Here is a 22,789-nt window from a genome sequence, read left to right on the forward strand (position 1 = left end):
ATATATAACTGTTATATATGTAAAATACATGTTTGTGTGTATGTGTACCTAAATATAAATGTGTGTATGTCTCACACACAGTGCTGTATTCAGAGATCTGGTAGAATGAGTTTTGCCTCTGAGACAGAATCTGTTTGTCTTCTCCATAAATGTCATTTTTTTCAACTAGGAACTGACCTTGACCAGGTTGCTGGAATAGTTGATTTAGAAGAATAATCTGTAGGACCTGCTTCATAAAATAGGCTCCTTTCTTAAAGGGGAAGGAATTACTTTTCTCAGTGTATTCTGTGGGTATAAACTTTAATACAGAAATATTCTCTGCACATTGCCTCGGCACACCTGACACTTATAATAGAACTTCTCATATGAGTAAAGCTCTGCTTGTTTAATCACAATAGTACTCGTAGGGAGCCATAATTGTTATGCTGATGTTTATAACCCACGTCAAAAGAATAATTTGAACAAATACAAAGTTCTTTTAGGAAATTAAGATTACTTATTTATTTGGGGAAAATAATCAACAAAACTAAATTATTTTACTACTTACTTGCAGTCATTCTTGCTACATTACCTATTTTAAAACTCACACCTCATTCAATTAAAATTTCATACCATTGACAAAATGATGCTGTCTTGAAAAAAATATTGTAATAGCTGCTATATACAAGCCCATAAATAAACTGCAAGATTTTCAAGCTTCAAAAGACTGAGGGCAGGAAGAGATTGTTTAAAGATTCATTTGAGCATTTCTTATTCAGTACATTTGCTGCATTCAGTAACAACAAAAATACATTGAATCACAGAAAGAGAACGGACTTAGATGGCAATAGAACACATCTGTCCTTTGTGGTTTTTTACTAGTTTATCAAGAACAGAAGTAACCCCAGCCTAGTACTATAAATACAGTGTTCTTTCTCCTAACCTCATGTGACATAACAAGATAAACTGCTTCATCACAAGTAAGGTTCAAAAATTAAAGCATGGGATGCAGGTTATCCACAGTGGATCTCGGTAGATACAAGATAATAAATGCTCCCTCAATATATAATACATCTATGTCACATTCTAAAGTATAAAACTAAAAACATTTTCATACTCTTCTTGTTTTTGGTGAACAATTTCATAATACCGTATACTAGGATGAAACACAGATTTAGCCCTTCATACTACTGTTATTTGGTACTGTCATTTGTATGTCACATGTTTTTTTCAAATGGACCTTGGGTAGTGACACAGGTGACCAATATACTTCAGCACAGGAGGAAATGCAGGCAATGAAAATTGTGTAGAGGGTAATATTCTTAAAAATTAAGACTTGGGAAAAAAGAGCTTTTATATGTCCTCTGGTCCATGCACAGAACTGTTTGCGCTATAATACAATGATTAGAAGATAATCAAGGAGGGTTTCAATCTATATCCATGGTCACAGTGTAAAAAAAAAAACCCAACAAAACAAAACAACAAACAACCAAAACCAAACAACACAACAGAACAAAAAACCACATGCTCCAGTATATAAAAAGTACATTAAATATGTTGTCTGCACACTATACAAACACTGAACTCTGTTATCACAGTACTGTTCTGTTACAATCTCCTCCATACATTCCAAGGGCTCCTTCTACTGTGTCTTTTGGGGGAAAAAAGAAACCAACATCATTTTCAGGCCAATAAAAGCCCGTAAGCCCATATATTTGCACAGCTGTAAGACAGTCCAATGAGGAAAAGGCTAGGAAAAAGCCACACACAAAAGCCAAAATAAAGACATAGCCATTTAGATATTTAGCTTTTACTGACCCACCTTTTAGAGTTGTCTTTCAACAACTTGAGTTATTTAGCAATAGGAAACACGAGATTAGAAGCATATACATTTCATGCATGTATATGTGTGATATGCAGTATGTCACATTCTGCTCTGTTCTGGCTGCATAAATCCAGCATATATCTGGTCAAACGAAAATAATTTCTGTAGAATGCTTCAATTTGTAGCCACAGAGAAGTGGGGTTTCAGGTTGGTGACCATACCAACAAGTCTTGGCCAGGAAAGGGCAAAGGCACAGGAGGTGGAAAAGATTGGTCCAAACTGAAACAGATGATTTTTTCTTAGTGCAGGAAGGAAACATGCAGAAATCTTGTTTTGGATCAATCACAAAGGAAATGCATTGATGTTTTCTAAACTTTCAACTCCATTTCTTTTGGATGAAACACTTCACTAAATTCAGTCCTAATTGATGAATGTTTCCTGTTCCCTAAAGATCAATTTACTTTTATTTTCTATTTCACAAATCTACTATCCAATAAACAATTTCCACCCTGTACTGCAGGGTGCAAATACCTTTTCTCTTGGAAATCAATATTAGATATCTTGCTAGATTCACTGATACCAGAAATGGGCTGAGCTGCTGAAGGTACAAACCTTTAATTAAGGGGAAAATAAAACCCAAAACAACACAAAAAACATCTTAGCAAAAATGAGGTTAAAGCTTTGCATATTTCTCTCCTTTTGTAGTATTTTGAGAGCCCAGTGTATTAGGAAAGCTAATTACCTTGGTAATTCCTGCAAACCAGTATAGCTGGTGTGTTAGGGAGACGGGTACCACAAACAAGGAAGAGCTGGGGACACAAAGCCACGTTGCAGTGCCATGCTGTGAAGGGGGCCTCCCCTTTGGAGATGGCTCTGGAGACCCTGGCTGCTGAGGAAATCCTGGAGCAAGTCACATACTGAGGGGCTCTGACCACTGCCAGGTTCTGCTGTACCTCCAGCTGGAAAGGTGCAGTGTTGGCACAGCCGAGCCTGCATCCCCTGCGCTCCAAACACCACTTCTGAGAACCTACAAAACACTGGGCCAAAGAAAAAAATTCCTTCTTAAACATACTTCATAACAGTTCTAAAGCAGAAGCTATTAAGTGCTGAGCAGAGTTTTAAACCACAAAAGACTCTGCAGAGACCTATTTAAAAGATGTCTGTAGGTAACAATATATAGACTTATTTGTAGTCTGGCTGTCTTCACAGTATATCATTGTGTTACGTTTTTGTGGTTGGAATTCAGTGTCTCGATTTGACCAGTAAAAGGAGAAAGATAAGTCACAGTGCCAGGTTTTGATTTCCTAAAGCTACAGCGCGTTTGTGAAATGCACTTGATGGACAGTTGTTGATTGCATCCAAAGGCTTCAGGCAAAGCAATACAAATACTGTGTATTGCGATATGTCAGCAGACACAAATCAGCGATAGAAATGCTGTGGTCTGCTGTAGGACAACCTTAGCCATTTCTGCCTTTTGCAGATACCATGTAAACAGGAATATATAAAATACTAGTAAGCCATGTGTAGAAGTATGACATGTTACGTATGCTGTTTATGAGCATATGGACACGTGTATATTAGCTTTGCTAATTCCATGCCCATGCTGGGAGCTGAGTAGCTGGAACCTGCTTCTCCCTCAAGTCCTGGCTTCCCCATAGCATTTAAATTAATCACCACACTACTTATTTTGAATAATCTTCACTTCAGTAATTGGATTCTATAAGGTAATAAATGTAAACAAAGAGTGCGCAGCAAGACCAGAATAACCCCATTACGACATCACAATGGGAAGCATTTCATTTTAGAGCATAAAAATCCATCTTTCCAGAGGTATGTTGCCTTTCCTCAGTCCTGGGAGCTGGAATGATTCAGATAGCAATAAGCCCTTTTTGCGTACCTAGTGTTTTCATCACTGCTGACAAAACCATCCAGTGTATATTTGTGCTGGTTATTTTTACAGATATTGCTAATAGCCCAGTGGTAGAATGTGTTACAGTTTCAAAGGCAAGCAGATGAGGGCTATTTACTCGACAAAACAACATGGAAATTTCCAATGTATTAGGCAGTGATTAAAAAAAAGCAGTTTTCTACTGGTATTAACAGTGAGAAGAAACTGGTGGACACTGTGTCAGAGGTCCTGAATGTATGGCTTGATTTTCACTGTAAAGCTGGTAGGACTGTCAGACTGCTGATAAATCAATGCGGTTGGCTGAATTGGTGCTTTTATCCCAGGTGTTCAGCTTTGTGGGGGTTGTGCCTGGCCTGTTCCCAGTCATCTGGAAAACAAAATAATATTGAAAACAGATTTATTTATTTTGCTAAACCACTCTCGTCTGGATGAAATAAAAGCTTGAAAGCATCTATTTACATTACAGCGTTGTCAAGGAGTCTTGAAAGCACATGCCATAAGGGATTCTTAAACAGTTATTGCCAGGATCTTAGTGATTGGCAACGGTCACTTAATAATAACCATCACTTCAGAAGTCTGGTTCTTTATAAAAACAAATGTTTTTTGCTGCAAGACAATTTAAGGAGAGCTAGAAAAGCATATTCATGTGTTGACTTATTGAAAAGCTTACTCATCAGGCTTAAATGTAAAAGTGTCCTATCAAAAAGCCATCATCATCAGGCAAATATAGTGCCAAAATCCTGCTTGAATGCATACTATGAAGTCCATTACAATTGGTGGGAACCAGTTACTGAAGCATACTCCAGAGTTCATAAACCCTTGTTTACTTTTATTTGATAGTTTACCAGAAAGCAGAATTTTGTCCTTTACTTTCAAAACAGATATTGTAGCTGCGACTTAATACTTGCTGATTCCACCTGTCTACACCATGCACTAGGTTAGGTACTAAAAATACCAATGTGCCTTCTCATGTCCTGTTCTTTCCAACAAATTTAATGTGAAACTCTTTCAAGTACAATGGGGAAAAAAAATGAAAGGAGGAATACTCACAATGTCTGAATTGAAGGGTTTCACATTGATGTTGCGAGTTGAACTACTGGTAAGGGACCAGACCTTGGTTTTGTGCTTAAAGGCAGCTCTAACCTTTGGGGGAAAAAAAAAAAACAAACTAACAAAAAAACCCCTGAAACCAGGTAGAAGATTTCTTTTGAAAAAGTTGTGGTTATTTTCACAGATGCAGCCTACAATAGCTTCCCCATGACCCTTCCTCCACATTAACATCACTGATGTTACAACAAACAATCTGCCCTCACAGTTTCCTTTATATTTATGGTCTTTTTTTAAAAAAAATAACTTTACTTTTCAAATACCCATACTTTAAATACAAAGCATTGTATAACTGCACTTATGTCTCATTTCACTGAGAACATTTTCAAGTTATCTGGGTTATCCCATCCTCCCAGATGTCCAGGTATGATTGTATTACCATTCATCTTGTTAAAAATAAAAAATAATAAAAGTAAAAAACCAAAACTGCAGGGCAGATAAGCATAAATCCCCAGTATTTGCAGTCATGGTTTGGAAGTTTTCTTTCACTTTTCTAACTAAATATACAGCCCCAGGCTGGACCATAAGCTCCTCGATTTGGGCAGGCTCTCCCTGGAGCTCACACAGCCCTGATGGTACGCAGATGCCATGAGGATGTAAGCCAGCTGCCAGCCTTTTGAAATCTGAAATTATTTTAAGATGCTGGGTGAAATTCCCTATGGATGTAGGAAGAATCTGCACCAAGGTGAAAATAATCAGCTGCATGAAGAAAAGGTGGTGAGACAGTCATTCTTTAGGCAAGTAGGTGAATTATCAATCATTATTGGCTGGAAGTAACTGACCAGTGTTACGATGTTGTGGTAAAGAACGTCTTGTTGGGAGGAGCATGGTCCTTAAAACGCAGAAAGAAATCTTTCCTTCCTATTCTACACTGGTGTGGCCTCAGCTACAGTACTGTGTCCAGCATCCCAGGAAAATCAGGGACCATCTGGAGACAGCCCTGAAGAGAGCAGTGAGGATGATCACAGGTCAAGCAAACACATTAGGAGAAGCTCAGGTTGTTTAATCAAGAGAGGGAACTGAAGGAAGACAGGATAAGTCTTAAATTCTCCCCTTTCCTGCAGAGACTCTTTACAGGTGTAGTAGCTAAAACAGGAAATAAAGAGCTCAAACTGCTGTAAGAAAAATGAAAACTATAATTTAGGAGTGGCAGTAGTGAGGCACAGAGCCAAATTACTGAGGGAGGTCAAGGGCCTTCAAGGACTGAGCTGTCAGGGGTGACACTGGACATGTGCTGTGGGAGAGGCTGCTCAGGTCCCTGCCAGTCCCATTCTCCTGTGCTTCTTTATAAGGTGTGTGCATTTCTTGTCCAGGCACACTGGGAATAAAGCTCTCTTTTTTTACCCAACCACTTGGAAATTTCTGCAGATTTAACTTTAGAGTACCTGAGTTCTAATTCCATAGTAAGAAAGAATTCTTAAGAATTCTCACAGTTTAGATGAAGAAGTATTTCAGATATGCACAGCATATGATGTGACCAATAAGACCTGCTCTCCAAAAATGACAGTTCACGTTAGCTGTATAAGAACTGGTTTTTGAGGATACAAATTCTGAAAAGTTTCTGAATTTAATTTCTCATGAGGTTCCTGGAAAAACAGCAGCAATTCAAATATTTGTATTTGATGTAAGCCATTTGAAGCTTGACAGCAGGAAGAAAGCTTTCTGATCCTAGGGGAGAATAGAAGAAAGAAATACTTTTCCTCCTTACTTTTAACCTGCCTGCTTAACTTTAGTTAATTTCAATAAAGATCAAGAATTTCATAGTCAGTCCTGACTCTCCAAACTGATTGTAGCAAAGATCATATCAGTGCTCTAAGATTGAATAAGTTGGCAAATATTAAATAATAATGTCTCCACGGACGAGCTGGAGTGCTATTGTTATATAGGAAGATGCAGCAGGCTATGGGACAGAGCTACTTAGCAGCATCCAGAAGAGTGAGCTGTGGGAGAATCAAAGCTACGTGGGTATTCACTGGCAGAAATGTGCTGGAAATGTTTTTTCTAAGAAACTTCCTTTATCAGTAATACATGTTGCTGAGCATTTTCTGCTATCTGCCATGGGAGGAGAGGATGCTGTAAGCTCCAGGCCCAGCAGAGATGGTCTCCACAAGCCCCGTTTACATCAGCTTTGCTTTGGCTTGCCCCCAGTTGCTCTGAGACAGCCTTAATGCAAAAAGGTGCCTCTTGGTCCACTATGAAAACCTGAACTTACTGCCAAGAAAAATACCTGCAATATGTTCTACTCTGTTTGGTTTCTCATTAAGGATTGCTTGAGCAACGTCCAAAACTATGTTTTGCTGAGAATAATATTTATTTTCCTCTCTGGAACTGCAGATGTAACAAAGGCAGAGGCTCTCCAACAGGGACTTCCAGAGTGAGTCTTTTACCCACTATTTAAGCATCCTCCCTTTGCAGCACAGCCCATGTCCTGCTCAGCCCCTCCATCCCCAAGATGTGCTTCTTCCTTAGTCTTGAGCTGCCTTCTCTCTCTCTCTCTTTTTTTTTAAAAAAAAAACCCTTTCTTATGTTAAATAAAATAAATGTCAAGCATAAGTCAAAACACCACAAGTCACAAAGTCACTAACAGTCATGTATTAATTGAAAGAAAAAAGAAAACAGTGGCATAGCGGATAACGATATCAGAGAAAGTTTTTTTTCTTCTTTTATACTCACATTACTTGAATTTGGTAACACTGAATTTGTTAACACCATTTGGTTACATACCTCTGAATTCAGAAGACAGTGAAACAGGAACATGAAAAATCCCTGAAAACAGATAAAAGGGAGAAGGGTGAAGACTGACTGTGAAGAATGAAAAACAATAATGGATTTCTCGCAGTATTGTATAAAGCAGGTATCAGGTAGCTGGAGATCTATAAATACCAAAGAGTAGGCCAAACTGTACCCCATGTCAAACTGGAGAAACCTGCAGCATTGGATGACTATGAGGCTTGTCTGGACCTTTTCCTGTAAAACAGCACTTCCTAAACTTTGGGGTGCTGGAGAAATCTGGCTGAAAAGAAGAAGGAATTCTGTTTTCATGGCAACAAGATAACTTTTTGTCTGTGCTTGCAAAGATAAAGACAGAGGGAAATGCTCATTGAGAAACACTAGATCAATATTTTTCACAATAGAAAAGCAAGGCATTAGCATTAGGAAAACTTTCATAAAAGAATTTTGCTGTCTTGCTACTCTGTTGCACTCTTCTTGTGACTATAGTGTCATTTGTTCCTGAGACAAAAAAAGGGTTTACAGGAGTTCATTTTTTCTTCCCCCTTGTAACCATTATTTGAGAAAGAATTATAACACACCTATAGATTTATGTCTCTATTGAAATGTCTGCTTAAAGCTAAGCAGATACTTACATTCCTTCTTGGACAGAACTATTTTTCTGGATTGGTGTATTAAGAAGATGAGGGTTTAGTTGCCTGCACGCAAGAGTTACGTGCAGCATGCAGAATAGCTCCACTTTTCTCCTTATGCTGCACCTGTCCCATGAACTTCTGTTCGCTGTCATTTAGTCTCAGTAATGAAGCCCCAAACTGACAATGAAAAATTGTTCTGGTATCTCTGCTGAAGAATATTCCTGTGGTACATGGTGCTGGAAGAATTAATTTCATTTCTCGAGCTCACAGTCTCATTTATGTGATTATTGTTACTAGAAACACTAAGGAGTGGGATAAAAGTTCTGTTCATGCAGAGATTGCCAGCACTGTATGGTCAGCACAGACTTAAAAGACAGAGGAAGGAACACAGAAAAAATACACTAAACACAAGCATGTGAGAGCATTACTAATGATCCATTTACTGGGTCACAGCAGCAGTTCAGTAGCCATAAACTTTCCCACCAGGTACTTACTTGTAGTGAATTGAAAACAGCAAAAATATACTGAAATACTAATGCATGGGCATTGACAGCTAAAATCCCAAAGATCCACGAGCTTCCCAAGATTGGTAAGAGAACAGCAACGGCTTTAGCTGTTAGTCTGAAATTAAAAACAAAAATAGGAAATGTGATGAGAGAGTTAAAACAAATTTCAGCCCACATGCCTGGGAGTTTATCAATTATGTCCTGGCAGCAAGACAGTGTGTGCATGATTCTCTTCACCATAAAATTCTTTTAATGGGCAGATCTCTTAAATATCCATTCCTCATCTATGAAAAATGGGGATAACAGACCTTTGGTATCACATGGGATATATACAGATCGCAAGTCAGTAATTGACGGTGTAGGGGAAGAGATGGAGAGATGGTCATACAACTACTGCAGTTATATCTTCAATTTACAGTGAAGTATCCTTTTGTCAGTGAGGAGCCATGTGTAAGGGTCAAAAACAGAGGGCAGGAACTGAGAACAAAGGCAGTATCACATGGTAAAACTAAACCCACTATATAGTACCATCCAAAATATATTTGCTCAGCACTGCAGTTGAGTCAAGACAACACGATATTTCTCTTATAGAAAGTGACTTGGGATTTTTAATCACCACAAATGGGAAGAAACATGATGTACCTGTGCCAAATGCATATCCTCTAACACCCTGGTATTATTCTGCTACTACCCTGCTTTGTTCAGAGTTGATTCAGAGCAACGTATGCCAAATATTGAAATAGCTTGTGTTTCTTGGAGGTCCCTACTGATATATGTTCACTCTGTTTAGCTTGGAGGACTTGGCAGAATTTCAATAAAAGGTAGTACGACAGCTGAAAAGCTAATAGCACTGAGAAAATAAGAGGTTTTACCTTAATGAGTTATGCACAGGATATTTGTTATAGTGGAAGAAAAAAAAAAAAGTTGTAGTATACTCCTTATGAAGCCCTCAGAGAATCACCTCTGATTCATGCTAATGAATTGCTCTGAAGAATTGTACTTTTCTATCTGCCTATACACTGTAATATTGACTCCGAGAATATCACAGTAATAGCCTTACAGATTGTTTCTAGTGTAATCACAGAAAAAACAGGAAGAGAACCAGATTTCTCCACAGAAGTCCTTGCCACAGGATGCTACAGACATCTAAAAAAACATTCTATAAATTCACAGAAGATAGCTCTGTTGTAGAGTGTTACATGTGACAATTCAGATACAACCACTTGTGCAGGAAGTCCCTAATCTTTTGTGTACTGAAAGGTGGGAGTATATATGCAGAGGAGAGTCACTCTGCTTGAGCTTTATAGTGAGCATACAAGGTTGGATGGACCCCTAGCCCATCTGGTTTAATCTGGGATGGCAGTCCTTCAGTTTTTAGCCTAATACATCTGGCTTTTGGATTAAAACAATAAACACCTCCACAGCTCATTTACACATCCATCTGACCCGGTAAAAGCAGGTGTAAAATAGAGCACAGCCAGGTGACCAGTGATGGAGTTAAGTCACCACTCACTTTTTCCCATTAAGTGTTATGTGTCTAGTTCACAGCAGTGGGCAACCCAAAAGCACTCATGATATCAGTCTGCTATGTAATCACTCAAAAACGCCCTTGAATCCCACAAGGCAGAACGTTCTTGCTGTCAAGACACTACTAACTAGACAGCCCAGTGCAATTTTGTCTGTCAAGGATGAATAGACATTGAACCTTTGCACACCCAGGCACCACATTTTCAGTGACAGCTATCAATGGACAAACTCTTCCTTCTGGGTAGCCAAGTACAATTTTGGTGGTACAAGACAGAAAGCACAAAGACGGGACCTGTCCCCATTTGAAACATCCTGAACCAACAAGGCAGATAGATCTAATCCTGTCTAATCCACATCACTTATAAACGCTTAACTCCTGTTGTAGCCTGTGGGATTTAAGCACGTGCTTACAATTAAATATGTGTTTAAAATATTTCAGTGAATTTAGTTTGTGGTACAATTTTAGATAAAGGAGCCAAGAGGGAAGTAAAGGGAACAGGGGTAGTGAGAAACTAAAAATCAGTCCATGCTCACTAAAGTTATTTCAGAAATTAGCAGATTTCTCTTAAGCTGAAAACCTATGCAAGAGAGAAAGTTGTTTTAGGGAGATTAATGTCCTACTTGTGCCTTTTACTCCCTTGTACAGATTAAAGTACAGGTTCAGGAGAGAAGCACATAGAGCTGCATGACAAGAGACCACTTGTAATTACAACAAACATAAAGCAAATTAGAATTTTGTACAACACCATTCAATAAAGAAATCTTTTAATTAAACTTAGAGACAAGATATCTTGTTCATTTCAGTGACCTGAGCATACACTTCATTATATACTTGATTAAAAGCATATGTTGAAGAACTGCATAGGCTTCAGGTTTATAGAGAAATCTGGGACAGCAAAGAATCTGGAATCTTTCCCCCATCCCCCCATATTGATTTATATCTTTATGTCCTTGGCCATGAATATTTCTGCACAATTGAATTTAATTCTGCAAAGAGTTTCTTGAGCCAGAAAATGAAGGTATACCTTAAAGCTTGAGCTCTCCTATTTAATTAAAAAACACATTTTAAAAGATACAATTTTAAACAACTGATACAAGTTTATTTTCATGACTCAAGGAAGCTTTGGGTTTTTTTCTCTGTTAAGATTAAAATTCATCTCCTCAACTCTAACATAAGACATGCTCCACTGGGGAGCTGCCAGCAGACCACCTCTTTCAATCAACTTTGTGCAGAAAGACCTGTATAAACCTACAGAGCCCTTGTGCCTTTGGGAAAATGCATCTGTGCAGGACTCGGGGCAGACTGAGGGAGGGGGAGGATACATGAACACCTGGATTAGGTACATTCAGATTCCATGATGGTTTAGATGTCTTCTCTAACCTGATACAGCACGTGATTAGTATGCCCAACACAGCTACACTTGTAAAATTATCTTCATTACAAACCACCCTTTTTTCTTTTTCTCTTTTGTTCTCACACTCTCAATTTATATAAAATTTGCAGTTTGGAATATAATTTTCCCCAGCTGGTTTGTTGCCAGAAATAAGTTTTCATTATTTCTTTTTGAGTCAGAGCATAAAAAGCTTCATCTGTAATTTGTAGTTGGGGGGCAGAATATAATTAGGTACTCCATTTCAATGTTTTCAAAATCATTCTTTGGATTTTTAGGAGCCTTTAACATCACAAATGCCTTATATATTTTTTGAAATCATGTATTAATAAAGACTGCTCACTATTAAGCATAGCGTTCAGCACATGGACAGCACAAATACATAGCTAAAATGAAAACAAAATACAGATATGTAGGATTTTTCATGCAAATGTATTAATATTTCATGCACATCTGTTTAGAAGAGCAGCCACGCGAGGGTGAAATTCATTTAAGACTATTTAAGGGCCAGCTCTGCCTATGTATTACTTAAAACTCATTAAGTCTTTTTTTTTTTTTGACTAATTATTGCATAGCTTGCTATGCTTGCATGCTCTGAATTTCATCCTATGTATGAAATTACCAGTTCAAGGTGTTTATGAGCTTTACTCACCAAGCAAAGGACTTAGATCTATTGTTCCTGGTCCTCTTTTATTTACTTTCACTTACCCCTCCCCTTCCCATCCTTATTTCATTTTGTCTTTGAACTTTAAAAAAGAAAAAATACTAAATGTAAAATGCTGCGTCAGAACACCATTAAGGTGGCAAGGTTAAAAAATCTTTGAAATACAAAAGTTAATGTTCCACTAGGCACATTAATTCCGACACACTGCACATACTTTATTTTTTTTTATTCCCATTTTTCTTTGCTACATGAATATTTTAGTAGATTAGTTCTAGCACACTAAGATATAAAGCACAATCAAATACATGTTGTTTTTGGAGAAGGAATACTGCATGACTTAGACTGTGCAACCTTAAAAAAATACCATTGCTTGAGTTTTATATTGTCTATGAAATTGGTGACATGAAGAAGCAATACTCTGGGGCAGGCACAGGTCTTTGCAGATATTGAGGTCCAGTCCCACCAGGACTTCATAAACCTTGCTAAAATCTTTCTTTGTCCTTGTGACCTAATGTGTCAGAGAACAGAATGGTTGTTGCCTTACAAAGGACCCTCTACATTTCTCCTGTGTGCCTCTTCTCATGCTCTGGCCTTTGAAATTAGAAGCAACCTAACAACCTGTTTCTCACAGACACTTTTAAAAGCTCAGATATTGTTACTCTTTTGCAGTCTAATAGCATTAAGTTTGGTGAGCTTTTCATCTCTCTGCATCTATACACATTGAATGATCAGTCCTGGAATTAATTAATTAGGAACAAAGCCAAACCAGCACAAAAGATTTCTTTTCTCCTTTCTGTTGTTTCCTTTTGCTAATGTATTTTTTTTTTAAGTATGTACCTGTTATTACTTAGACAACTGGAAAATACAAAAATATCCTGGGTCTGATTAAATGTTTATATCCAGTGTATATGGAATAGCCTCGGGGATATTACTAGCTGTACATAGCCTATCTATCAATTCCATCTACGGTTAGGGCTGTTTCTCACTCTGCCCCAACACTAACAATCTCTTCAGCTGGGCTGCAGAGACTCCTGAAGCACCACTCACCAAGAACCACTTTGGCATGACTTGATTTCATTTGGATTTGCATGGTTGTTGATTGCAAAAAGCAAGCAGCAATGAATTAGCACTGCCCAGTGCCACAAGCTCTGCCATCAGATCTGCAGAGGCTGCACTGCAGATATTACTGGTCCTTATAAGTTCATATATAGTCCCACTCACCTGAGCACTCGTGTATGAATCCTGTTGTCAGTGGGGCAGGGTAGAGTCCTTTGAAAATCCTTAGAAAATTTTTCTGGTGCACTTGCAAGAATAACATTGACTGTATTCATTAATTGTTAATCAAGGTGTCCATGCACCCAACCTTTAAATCTCCTGTTTAAAAACAAAAAGTATTTTTCTTCCCTTTTTCTGTTCTTACAGTTTAATTCTAATTCCTGAAAAGTAAACCTTGCTCACCAGAGATCTTCCACTCCAAATTTCTTCAACTGGCTTTGTTTGGTTGCTTTTGTTTTAGCATTCACTTCAGTGCAGGATTTTTATATTTTCCGTGTATCTTGCTCAGTCAGAGACAGACTGTTAGTGTTTTACACCAGCTGAGATCCTGAAGTGTGGACTAATCAATCAATAGAGGAAGGGAAGTTTTTTGAGTAGGTAATTATCATAGCTGTATTGAAGTCCCAGTGTGCAAGTAGTACAGGTTTCAGCACGCCTGAGACGTATTTTCATTACCAACATCATATAAAACCATTGCACTGTTACTGAAGTTACTAGGAACATTTTTCCAAGAGCCAAGTTGGGCCTTATAGTTTTATTGTGTTTGCAATTGGTTTGGCACAGCTCTGCTCAATTGAGATTGCTCCCTTCCCCTTATTTAATCTCTGCCTTTTTCTACTATTGCCCTGGGCACACTGTCGATATCTTACAGTGAAGCAGAACGACTACACTGAGAGCTACAAGAAAGAAATTTCACTGCTTGCAGAAAGCAAACTTTATTACTTCTGTGAAGGGGACCCCTAATTCACAAATCAATTTTATTGGTTATATATGGAGCACTAATCCTTTTAAGACTTCTAACTTCCACTTTTCAGTCATGATGCCTGCTGAAGTAAGAACCAATTCAGACCCATAAGCCAAGATTATATAATAATTGGAGGAAACACTGTCCAAAAAAAGAAAAAAATCCTTTACAATTCACCAAAATTGACAAATAGGCCTTTTAACTGAAATTTCTCTCTTGTTTCTTAAACTCTTCACTAGCCACTTTCAACACTATCATTTGTACTTTATATAAAAATAAATAAATTGTAAAAACCCCTGTAACTAACATTTTAGATTAATTCTGGGGAAGTTGAAGTTACAAGTGGTGTTCACTAACCTCTAAGCTGGAAGCTGGAGAGCTGCTGGGAAACCACATGCAGCAATTCTGACTAGGAATGAAAATGTGTTTCTTTCAAGTTCAGCAGTGCTTCCAACACACAGCTTGTCCACCCCTCTGACCAGCACTCAAACTTTCATTCTTTGCTGACATCTGAGGAACGGCAGTTCTTCTGACCACAGCATCAGGAGTGTTTGTTGCTGCTGCTGCTTGCTTTGTTACCTGATTCTACAAGGAGCCAAACTGGTACTAAACAATTTAGGTGCTGAGTTGCCACAAACATCAAACAGACAAATAAAACCATACTGATAACAACTCATCTTTTTTAGTGAACTAGGCAGTCAACAGCAGTGAAAACATACATAACAGCTTTTGGGACTGATCCAAAGCCACTGATTTAACTTGGAATCCAGAGGATCAAAGCTCCCTTTCACCCCTCAACAGGAAACAACCAAGTCTCAGTAGGGTAACGCACTGTGGGTGGTATAAGCAGCTCAGTGGAGTAGCCAAAGCACAGGCTTGAGAGGCAAATTTCTCAGGCCACCTTCTAACTAAGCAACCAATTCACTCCACACACTGTATGTGAGTGACATTGAGAGTAGGTGTCTGGGGTTTTTTCAAAATGAAATTAATCTCTGAACTCTGCTAGACATCTTGATCTAACGGGTAAAGCTCTCATCTCAGAAAGGACAGACAGGATTTTAATTCTGCTACTGACATTCAGCAGTAGCTCATGAACTCCTGCAAATATACATGCATCTTTTTCTCATCCTACATTTTGTCTTGGCTATGTAGACAATAAGGTTGGTGGTACAAGGAATGTCTTTTAAATAGCACATACACAGTTCCTAGACTAATCTTGGGTGATTTCTAGGCACAGCGATAATAAATTTTAAAAACAAACAAAAAAACCAACCAAACAAAAGCCAAACCAACCAAAACAAGACAAACACACTGATAACTGCAGATGCCATTCTCCATTTCCCCAAATGTTATTTGCAAACATTTACAGACACTTTAGATCATTTCTTTGTGGTGAGTGCCATTTATAATCCAGGGAAGACACTGCTGCTCAAAAGTATTGCAGTTATGAAAAGGAAAAAAAAAAATCTAAGCTGCAACAGCAACTAAATTCAGATTAATTTTTATCATGTGAGTGGGAAGAGGGGTGGCATTACTCCTTTTCTGGTACACTTTGTGTACAACACCCAGCCCTCTCACCGCAGATCCTCACAAGGAGATGCTGCCAAAGCAGTGCCACTTCTCCTAAGTCTTCCAAAAAGCTAAAGCTGCCTTTAGTAGATACAGCATTTGCCCAGAATATAGGAGGTCTTGGCTCAAATCACTCTTTTCCCTAAGGGACTGAAGTTCCCTTTTTTCCAGAAGAGCATTCTGCCACCCTGCTTGATGCTTATTCTCACCTACTGAACCTGTTCCACTTACGTTAAATAATTAAATATTCACTGGGACAGAGAGAGAAGGTGCACTCCACAGATTAGTTGTGAGACACTCCTCTGAGAGAGGAGATTCCCACCTAATTCTTGCTTTATTAATATTTCTTATTTTATATTAAATATTCAGTGGAGCAGGGACTGAAATTCAAGCTTCCCTTCAAACCCCCATCAAGTCTGACAAAATCAGTGCCATGACCAGAAACGGAGGTACCTTAAGAATTTCAATGCTGAGAAGGCAATTCCAGGGGTAAGCAGCACTGACTTTTGACTTCAGCACCTAACCAGGGATTTAGGAACCCACACCTTGCTAAGGCTCGCACAGATCAAGTCCCATGTCACGTCCATCACTTCCTGATCCTAAAACTACAGTTGAAAAAAAAAATACTTACCAAAGAAAGTAGTAAGTACTTAACTGAAACATGTCCTCCTCCTTGTCTTTAATGCAAGCTATTAAAAGAATTAAAAGGTAATGTTTTTGCAAGGTGAATTTTCAGTGGTTATGATTTTCCCAGGGGAACTGAATTTGCAATGGGATTTTTCCATTCTCTTTCTAAAATGCCTTTCTCCAACATTTTTTGACTCGAATTCTTTCATTGCACTGCTGCTGAGACAGCACTCTCTGCTTCTCAATCTTCAAACCTAAGGTTAGAGCTAATTTTCCACTGACCTTTGCCATTGAGTCATCAAAGAAAATAACAAGAGCTTATTCACAGAGAATTTTCCACACACAACCAAGGAATATTAATAGGTTTGGATGAGGAGATACAGTACCTGCACTGAGAGACTTCGTACCACAGGATACCCAGTTGTATGTGTATTCACTCCCAAGGGACACCCAAAAGCTTCTCTGTTCTTAGTGAAGTCATAATTTTAAAAATCTGACTGGGAGCTTTTGCTAGTGAATAGTCTTGATGCATATTTGTGCTTTAATCATCAAAACGTGTCTCTCTCTGTGCTTCCTTTCATGCTCTGTTTCTATCGAAGCATCACTTGAACCTCAGGAACTGCCCCAGTGTAATAGAATGTGTTTTCTATTTTCCCAGAGCAACCTCTAAAAGAACACACAGTATAAATATTTCCAGTAAGATGATCACTTAAGATCTGCTGAGTGCCATCATAGGCGAGCAATGATACAATCCTTTTCTGTACAATCATTTATAACAAATTCACAATCAATGGTACATTTCTTTAAAATCCAGGTAGACTAAAGGGCTGTTTGTTGTGGTCACATCTTAAATTTTTGAAAGTCAAAAAAAATGTGGCTGCTGAAAAAGCTTTTTGGGAGACTCCAGTAATGGGTAATAGCACAAATTTCCCAGCAGTTGGTATTGACAGCCACGGCCAGAAGCCAAAATAATCACATTCTCAGAAAACCATGTGGAAAATGAAAGTAACTTAAAATAAAAAGGAAAAGAACAAGCCCCGATCTTTACAATAGTGAAGATTTATGGATTTCTTGAACACAAACCGTTCACTTCCCTATTTCTTATAGTGTTTGGTTCTTCCTTAAAAGCTGATTCTAGAATTACTTTAAAGGAAGTAAGAGTGGGGAAAAAAGACAAGAAAATATTACCCACCTCCACTTCAGAGGTTCTCTAATAGTCTCACAAAAGCAGATTGACTAGGAAGTCTGGAGGGATTAATTTGTTGTTTTAAAAAGAAAATAAATTGCAATGGTGTAATGGGTCAGGTCTTTTTTATATAGCATGCTATTACTAAGTGTCAGTTTATTTCCAAAGGTGGAACAGTCCTCTTGTTTTTGCAGTTTGCACCTTACAAAGCAAGCATCCAAGAAAGAGCTGCATTTTTTTTTTTTTTTTCTCACAACCAGACAACAAAAACTACACAGGAGGATTTGGTTTTATCCACATACACTTAGCCATGAGCTAGTCCTGGGTTCATAAAGGTTATGGAGCTCTTTCTGTTTCTAGAACAAAGGTATCAAATAATTAATTGCCAGATATGGTTATAAAGTTAGTTATAGGAGCAACGTATTAATAGGATAATCTACCCTTGGCTGCTCTGGACACTCAGTGTATGTGAAAACAGATGTTCCTTCAGACTCCTCCCTTCTTCTAACAGGACCTAATGTCTAGCTCTGCACTGGAGTCAGCCCAGGAGAAGGAATTTGTAAGGACAGCTAATTCCCAGAAAAATCATTACCTGTCTCTTCCAAGGACAAGGCAGTGAAGATGTCCCAAAGGGCTAGATCCTGCCTGTGGGTGCCAGATGGACCAGGCTAGTTGTCATCTACTTCTTTTCTCCAACCTTTGCACCTAATTATTTCTTCCACTGCAGTCTCCATTGTTTCATCCATTTTCAAAGTTCCCAGTGCAGGACTTCTTCCATCTGATGACAGCTTTCTGTATAGACTATCCCTAGGTATATTGTCAGTGTGAGGCATGAATCTACGTTAGCCCAACACTTACTAGTCTTAATTGGCTAAATCTCTGCAAGTCATCTTGAAACAATACACCAAAAATTAGTCTTATTGTGCTTTTTACAGCCATCTGAATCTTTTTTATAGTCATTACATCATGTGGTGAAAATCTTTGTTTTCCCAGCAGTAAACCAAGATGACAGACCCAGTGCTAATAAAGAGGGGTTGTCAAATTACAGAAGTTATGAAAAGGACCTCATAGTGTTTGCTTTTCCTTACATAACAGGAGATTTGAGGGAAAAATTCACATGACTGGAATACTGATATGAAAGGACACAGCTTGTTCAGAAAGGACACATAGGGAAAAAGAAAGCATATATCAAAAATGCAGACTTGCTCAGAGAGCCAGAAACTACAGGCAGACAAACCTTTCTAAAATCTCTGTGTAAAAATAAAGGTAAAGGAAACAGGAGCAGTATGGCAGTGTACATCTATGTACACTTGTTAAACCAGAAGGATAATGTGGGTATGGTGCTAAAATGGATTAGGTGTTAAAATGGAGCTAGCTTCATTTAATTAATTACACTGAAATGCAATTTATAAAGCTGGTTTTTTTTAAGACATAAAACTTCAGCCAGTCATGTAACCCAGTACAATTTTTTTTTTTTTCCTCACTCTGAGATGTCAAACCAGGAACACCACACATTAAAAAGATGAAGAAGGCCCTTCTTCATGCCCCATGCTGGTGATGCCTGAGCTGGAGCATCATGTTTGGGCTTGGGTATCAGATTTCAGGAAAAGTGTGGTCCTCTGGTAAGACTGGAGGCAAGCAACAAAAATGATTGGTAATCTAGAAAATTTGGCCTGTCAAAAGTGGGACAGGTTTTGAAGACATGAGTTTGCAGGGAAAGAAAGAAAATGCTGTTGATGTCCACTGAAGAAGGACAGGTTCCTATTTGTCCTGTCTTAAACTGCCCTTGTAGAAATGTCAAGCTTTTTTAGAGAAGCCATTAGAAAAAAAAAAAAAAAAAAGCCTTCTGAGCTAGCTACACCCTGGAGAGATTCAAATTTCCATCAACCAGAGGCTTTTACCAGAATAAGTGATTGTGTTTTAGACACAATTCAAAATGCTCAGGAGCAATTACACAGCCAGTTACCACTGCTGAACTGACAAGTGGCAATGAACTTCATAGCCTGGTAGTTCTGTATGCCTGGGAACACCCAGCAAAAGCAGCCTCACAGAGATGGGGCTTATTGTAAATCTGTAGGTTTTGCAAATATTTCTGGTTCTTAGCTTGAAGTCAGTGGGGCTCATAGTTTAATTTAGGATGACAAAGTAACAATCACATCAACCCATACACAAAATTTCTGTGGAATAACATTCACCCCCCAAGGAGCTAAACTCTGAAAATGATCTCTTGACCTAAACAGTCTCAGTGACCCTTAATTATGCAATGATATCAACAGAAAGATCATTCTCCCATTTCCATGGCAACAGTACCAGCGAATAGCAAAGCTATCAAGGTCAGGCATATAAACTGAGAAAGAAAAGTAATTTTCTGTGTAATGGTTTATATGAGTTTTAACTGCAGTAGTGGCAAATAAATAGCCATATACTTGCTTGATCGCCTGTCTCAAATGTACATAAGGGGAAAAAAAGAATTGTTGAAGTACAACTATAATCATACTGTCTTGCTGTCTGGTTTCTAAAATCTGCTAGTGATAACAAACTGCACAGAAGCATTCAGCTATGCAATGCTGTAATGTGAAGAACTTGATTTCTTATTAAGCTGGCATTAAAGCAGTCAGGCAACATATGTCTTTTATCATGTTTATCAAAGTTAATGTCACAGCTGATATGGTATTACTTGCAGAAAAGCCCAGTCAGAAAAGTTCCAAAAAAAAAATCTTATAATTTGTCAAAATCAAAACATTTTACTAACTGGTTTCACTCCTGCCTTCTTCCAAGGACCTGCTTGTAAATGGAAAATATGGAAAAATGCACCTACTTCCCTACTAACCTCCTTACCACATCCAGGCTGTGTCATGCCAGGCTCCGGACTGTTCCCCTTTTCTCCCTCACCCCTTTGCAATATCGTGGAGGTCTCCAGGAGCAGGAGGTTTGCAAGCTGCCAGCCAACTGTCTTGTGGGGTGTGACTGGCTGTGGAGAAAGATGGCTTCTGGGGAGCAGCCCCACTGCCAGCACTTGTGTATGAGGCTCTCTTGGCTTTGTGGAACCATCTCAAGCCCTTTGCTTTAGTAAGGTGCTGCAGTATTGGGTACAGTTGTGGTTCCATATACATTATAAAAATGAAAAATAGACTCTGTCATCGTTACTTTTTCATTTCTGAGCTGAGGATTTGCTGATTCTCTTGTTCTGTACAGTGAATAGCTCACAACAAGCTCCTATTATGTGGCTCCATATATATTTCTGTCTTATTGCTCCTTACTTTTTTGAACAAGTAATCTGAATCATTATTATCTCTACTCACATGAGAACATCCAAGACTTCTTTGTTACTGTAGTTGAATATTCCCTAGTTTTTTTGATATCTTTATTAAAGCAAGGCAAATAACTTGGGAGGGTGACTGGAGAAGCTATATGAGACTCACTGGGGATAATAAACACAGCAGAGTTAAAGAACATGGCTCTTCATGGGGTGAGAACAGCACCTCACTATTCCTGACATTCTCATACTTTCAATTATCATCTGACGTAACTGTATTTTTTTATTATTTCTAATATTGTTCCAAAAGAAAAGTGCTTTTTATTCAGTTTATTTCACTAAAATATATGTTTCCGCCTCATGTCTTTTTCAATTGAAAAGAATTGGGCATAATTTCCAATTTCTGTTTCCAAAACACCTGTAACATATCTGTAGTTAATGGCATTTTATTACTTACCTGAAGATATTATCTAAAAGTTTAAAAGGACTTCTGTTTCTAAAATAGGGCATTTTATTTATTGTAATTACTTGTATTTTTCATTAATTTAATTTTATTTTGAGAGAGCATTGTTGGAAAAATCACAGTTAGCCAAGAGCCATGTCAGACTAGGTAGTGATTTACAAGGTTGCCTAGAGCTCTGCACAAGGTACATGTTTAAATAAGCATTTACTTTATGCAGTGGCATAACTATAATATTTATCTTATTATTTTGCATAAAGCTGACATAGAGTTCTAGGATTATAAATTGGACCAAGGATGTAAATGCAGCAGTTCAAGAAAACTTGAAGTTATTGCTGTTCATAGTGAATTGTACCATTTCATGATGAACGACCAGCATTTAATTGTTCCTCTGGTACCAGGCATAAAGCTCTGACTCATAACACTGTCCTCTTCCTACCCATACTTTCATGGCTTAAAGTCAGATATTAAAAGATTGAAATCTAAAAACAATTAGGAAATTTTTAAAACAGAAGAATGTGAACTTCAAAGCTCTCTTTCACTGTAGTTTTTCAAAAGCAGAAACTTTCTGTAGTTATAATTCTAAAGTGAAGACAACATGCTATTCTTTAATAACTTTGAGGGAAGTGGGGGGTTACACCACATCTGCATTGTTTCCATATGTCACAATATCATTTCACTAACAACATCTTTGACCCAACTCCTGCATAGGCTGGCATCACGAAAGACTCATTAGGAATGATCCAACCTTAGGCATGGGGCCAGCAGAGAGTGTTGTTCTCATTAAATGCCGTGCAAATCCTGATTTGACTTAAAGAGGCCCCATCTCAACATAGTGCACCCTCAAGCTCTGGCAGAGAACAGCTTTCACCTGCAGCGCCTGCTCACGGACTGATTGGGTGGAATCAAGAAATTGATTCAAACATAGGTCAATGAGCACAATGTAGGTTTCTAGATGTTGAAGATGAGAAATAGCTGAAGGGTGGGTAGGTTTGGCCCCTTCTCTCATACCCTTCCCTTCCTTTACTGATTCTGTTCTGCTCAGAGCAAGGTTTCATCACAGGGATTTAATAACCAAGTTTTAATAAACCTCATTCGATCCTGACATTCAGCTATGGAAAGAAACATCTCTAAGCACCTTTAATGAAAAGTATTATATCTTTATACTCAGAAAACCCAGCACCTTTTAAATATCAAGTTTTTCTAGTATATTTTGTACCTTATATGTTGTCTGTTACTGCCCTACCTAACACAAGAAAGAAATAACCATATGAGTATCAGAGCTGCTTGTTCCTTTGGAGCCCACAGTCAACAGGCCCTGATCACACTGGAGCAGTAAGTCCTGTTTAAGGAGAAATGACAGATGGAAAACAATTCCCACAAAGTACTATTTTGGCT

At 38.2% G+C, this 22,789-nt stretch overlaps 1 protein-coding gene across 1 annotated transcript in view; it reads right to left on the reverse strand.

Moving 5' to 3' along the window:
• Positions 1-3,486: 3,486 nt before the first annotated feature.
• Positions 3,487-22,789, reverse strand: part of LOC104531157 (adhesion G-protein coupled receptor D1-like) — an 80,545-nt gene continuing 61,242 nt past the window's right edge. Inside the window, exons 10-13 of the mRNA XM_010175961.2 lie at positions 8,680-8,806; positions 7,545-7,586; positions 4,764-4,856; positions 3,487-4,080 (exon numbers count right to left, since the gene is read on the reverse strand). Of these exons, the coding sequence (XP_010174263.2) occupies positions 3,985-4,080; positions 4,764-4,856; positions 7,545-7,586; positions 8,680-8,806 (358 nt within the window). The 3' untranslated portion in view covers positions 3,487-3,984. The remainder of the gene's footprint in view (positions 4,081-4,763; positions 4,857-7,544; positions 7,587-8,679; positions 8,807-22,789) is intronic.

This window comes from Antrostomus carolinensis, unplaced genomic scaffold (assembly GCF_000700745.2).
Source record: "Antrostomus carolinensis isolate BGI_N321 unplaced genomic scaffold, ASM70074v2 scaffold30379, whole genome shotgun sequence".
Taxonomy (NCBI): Eukaryota; Metazoa; Chordata; class Aves; order Caprimulgiformes; family Caprimulgidae; genus Antrostomus; species Antrostomus carolinensis.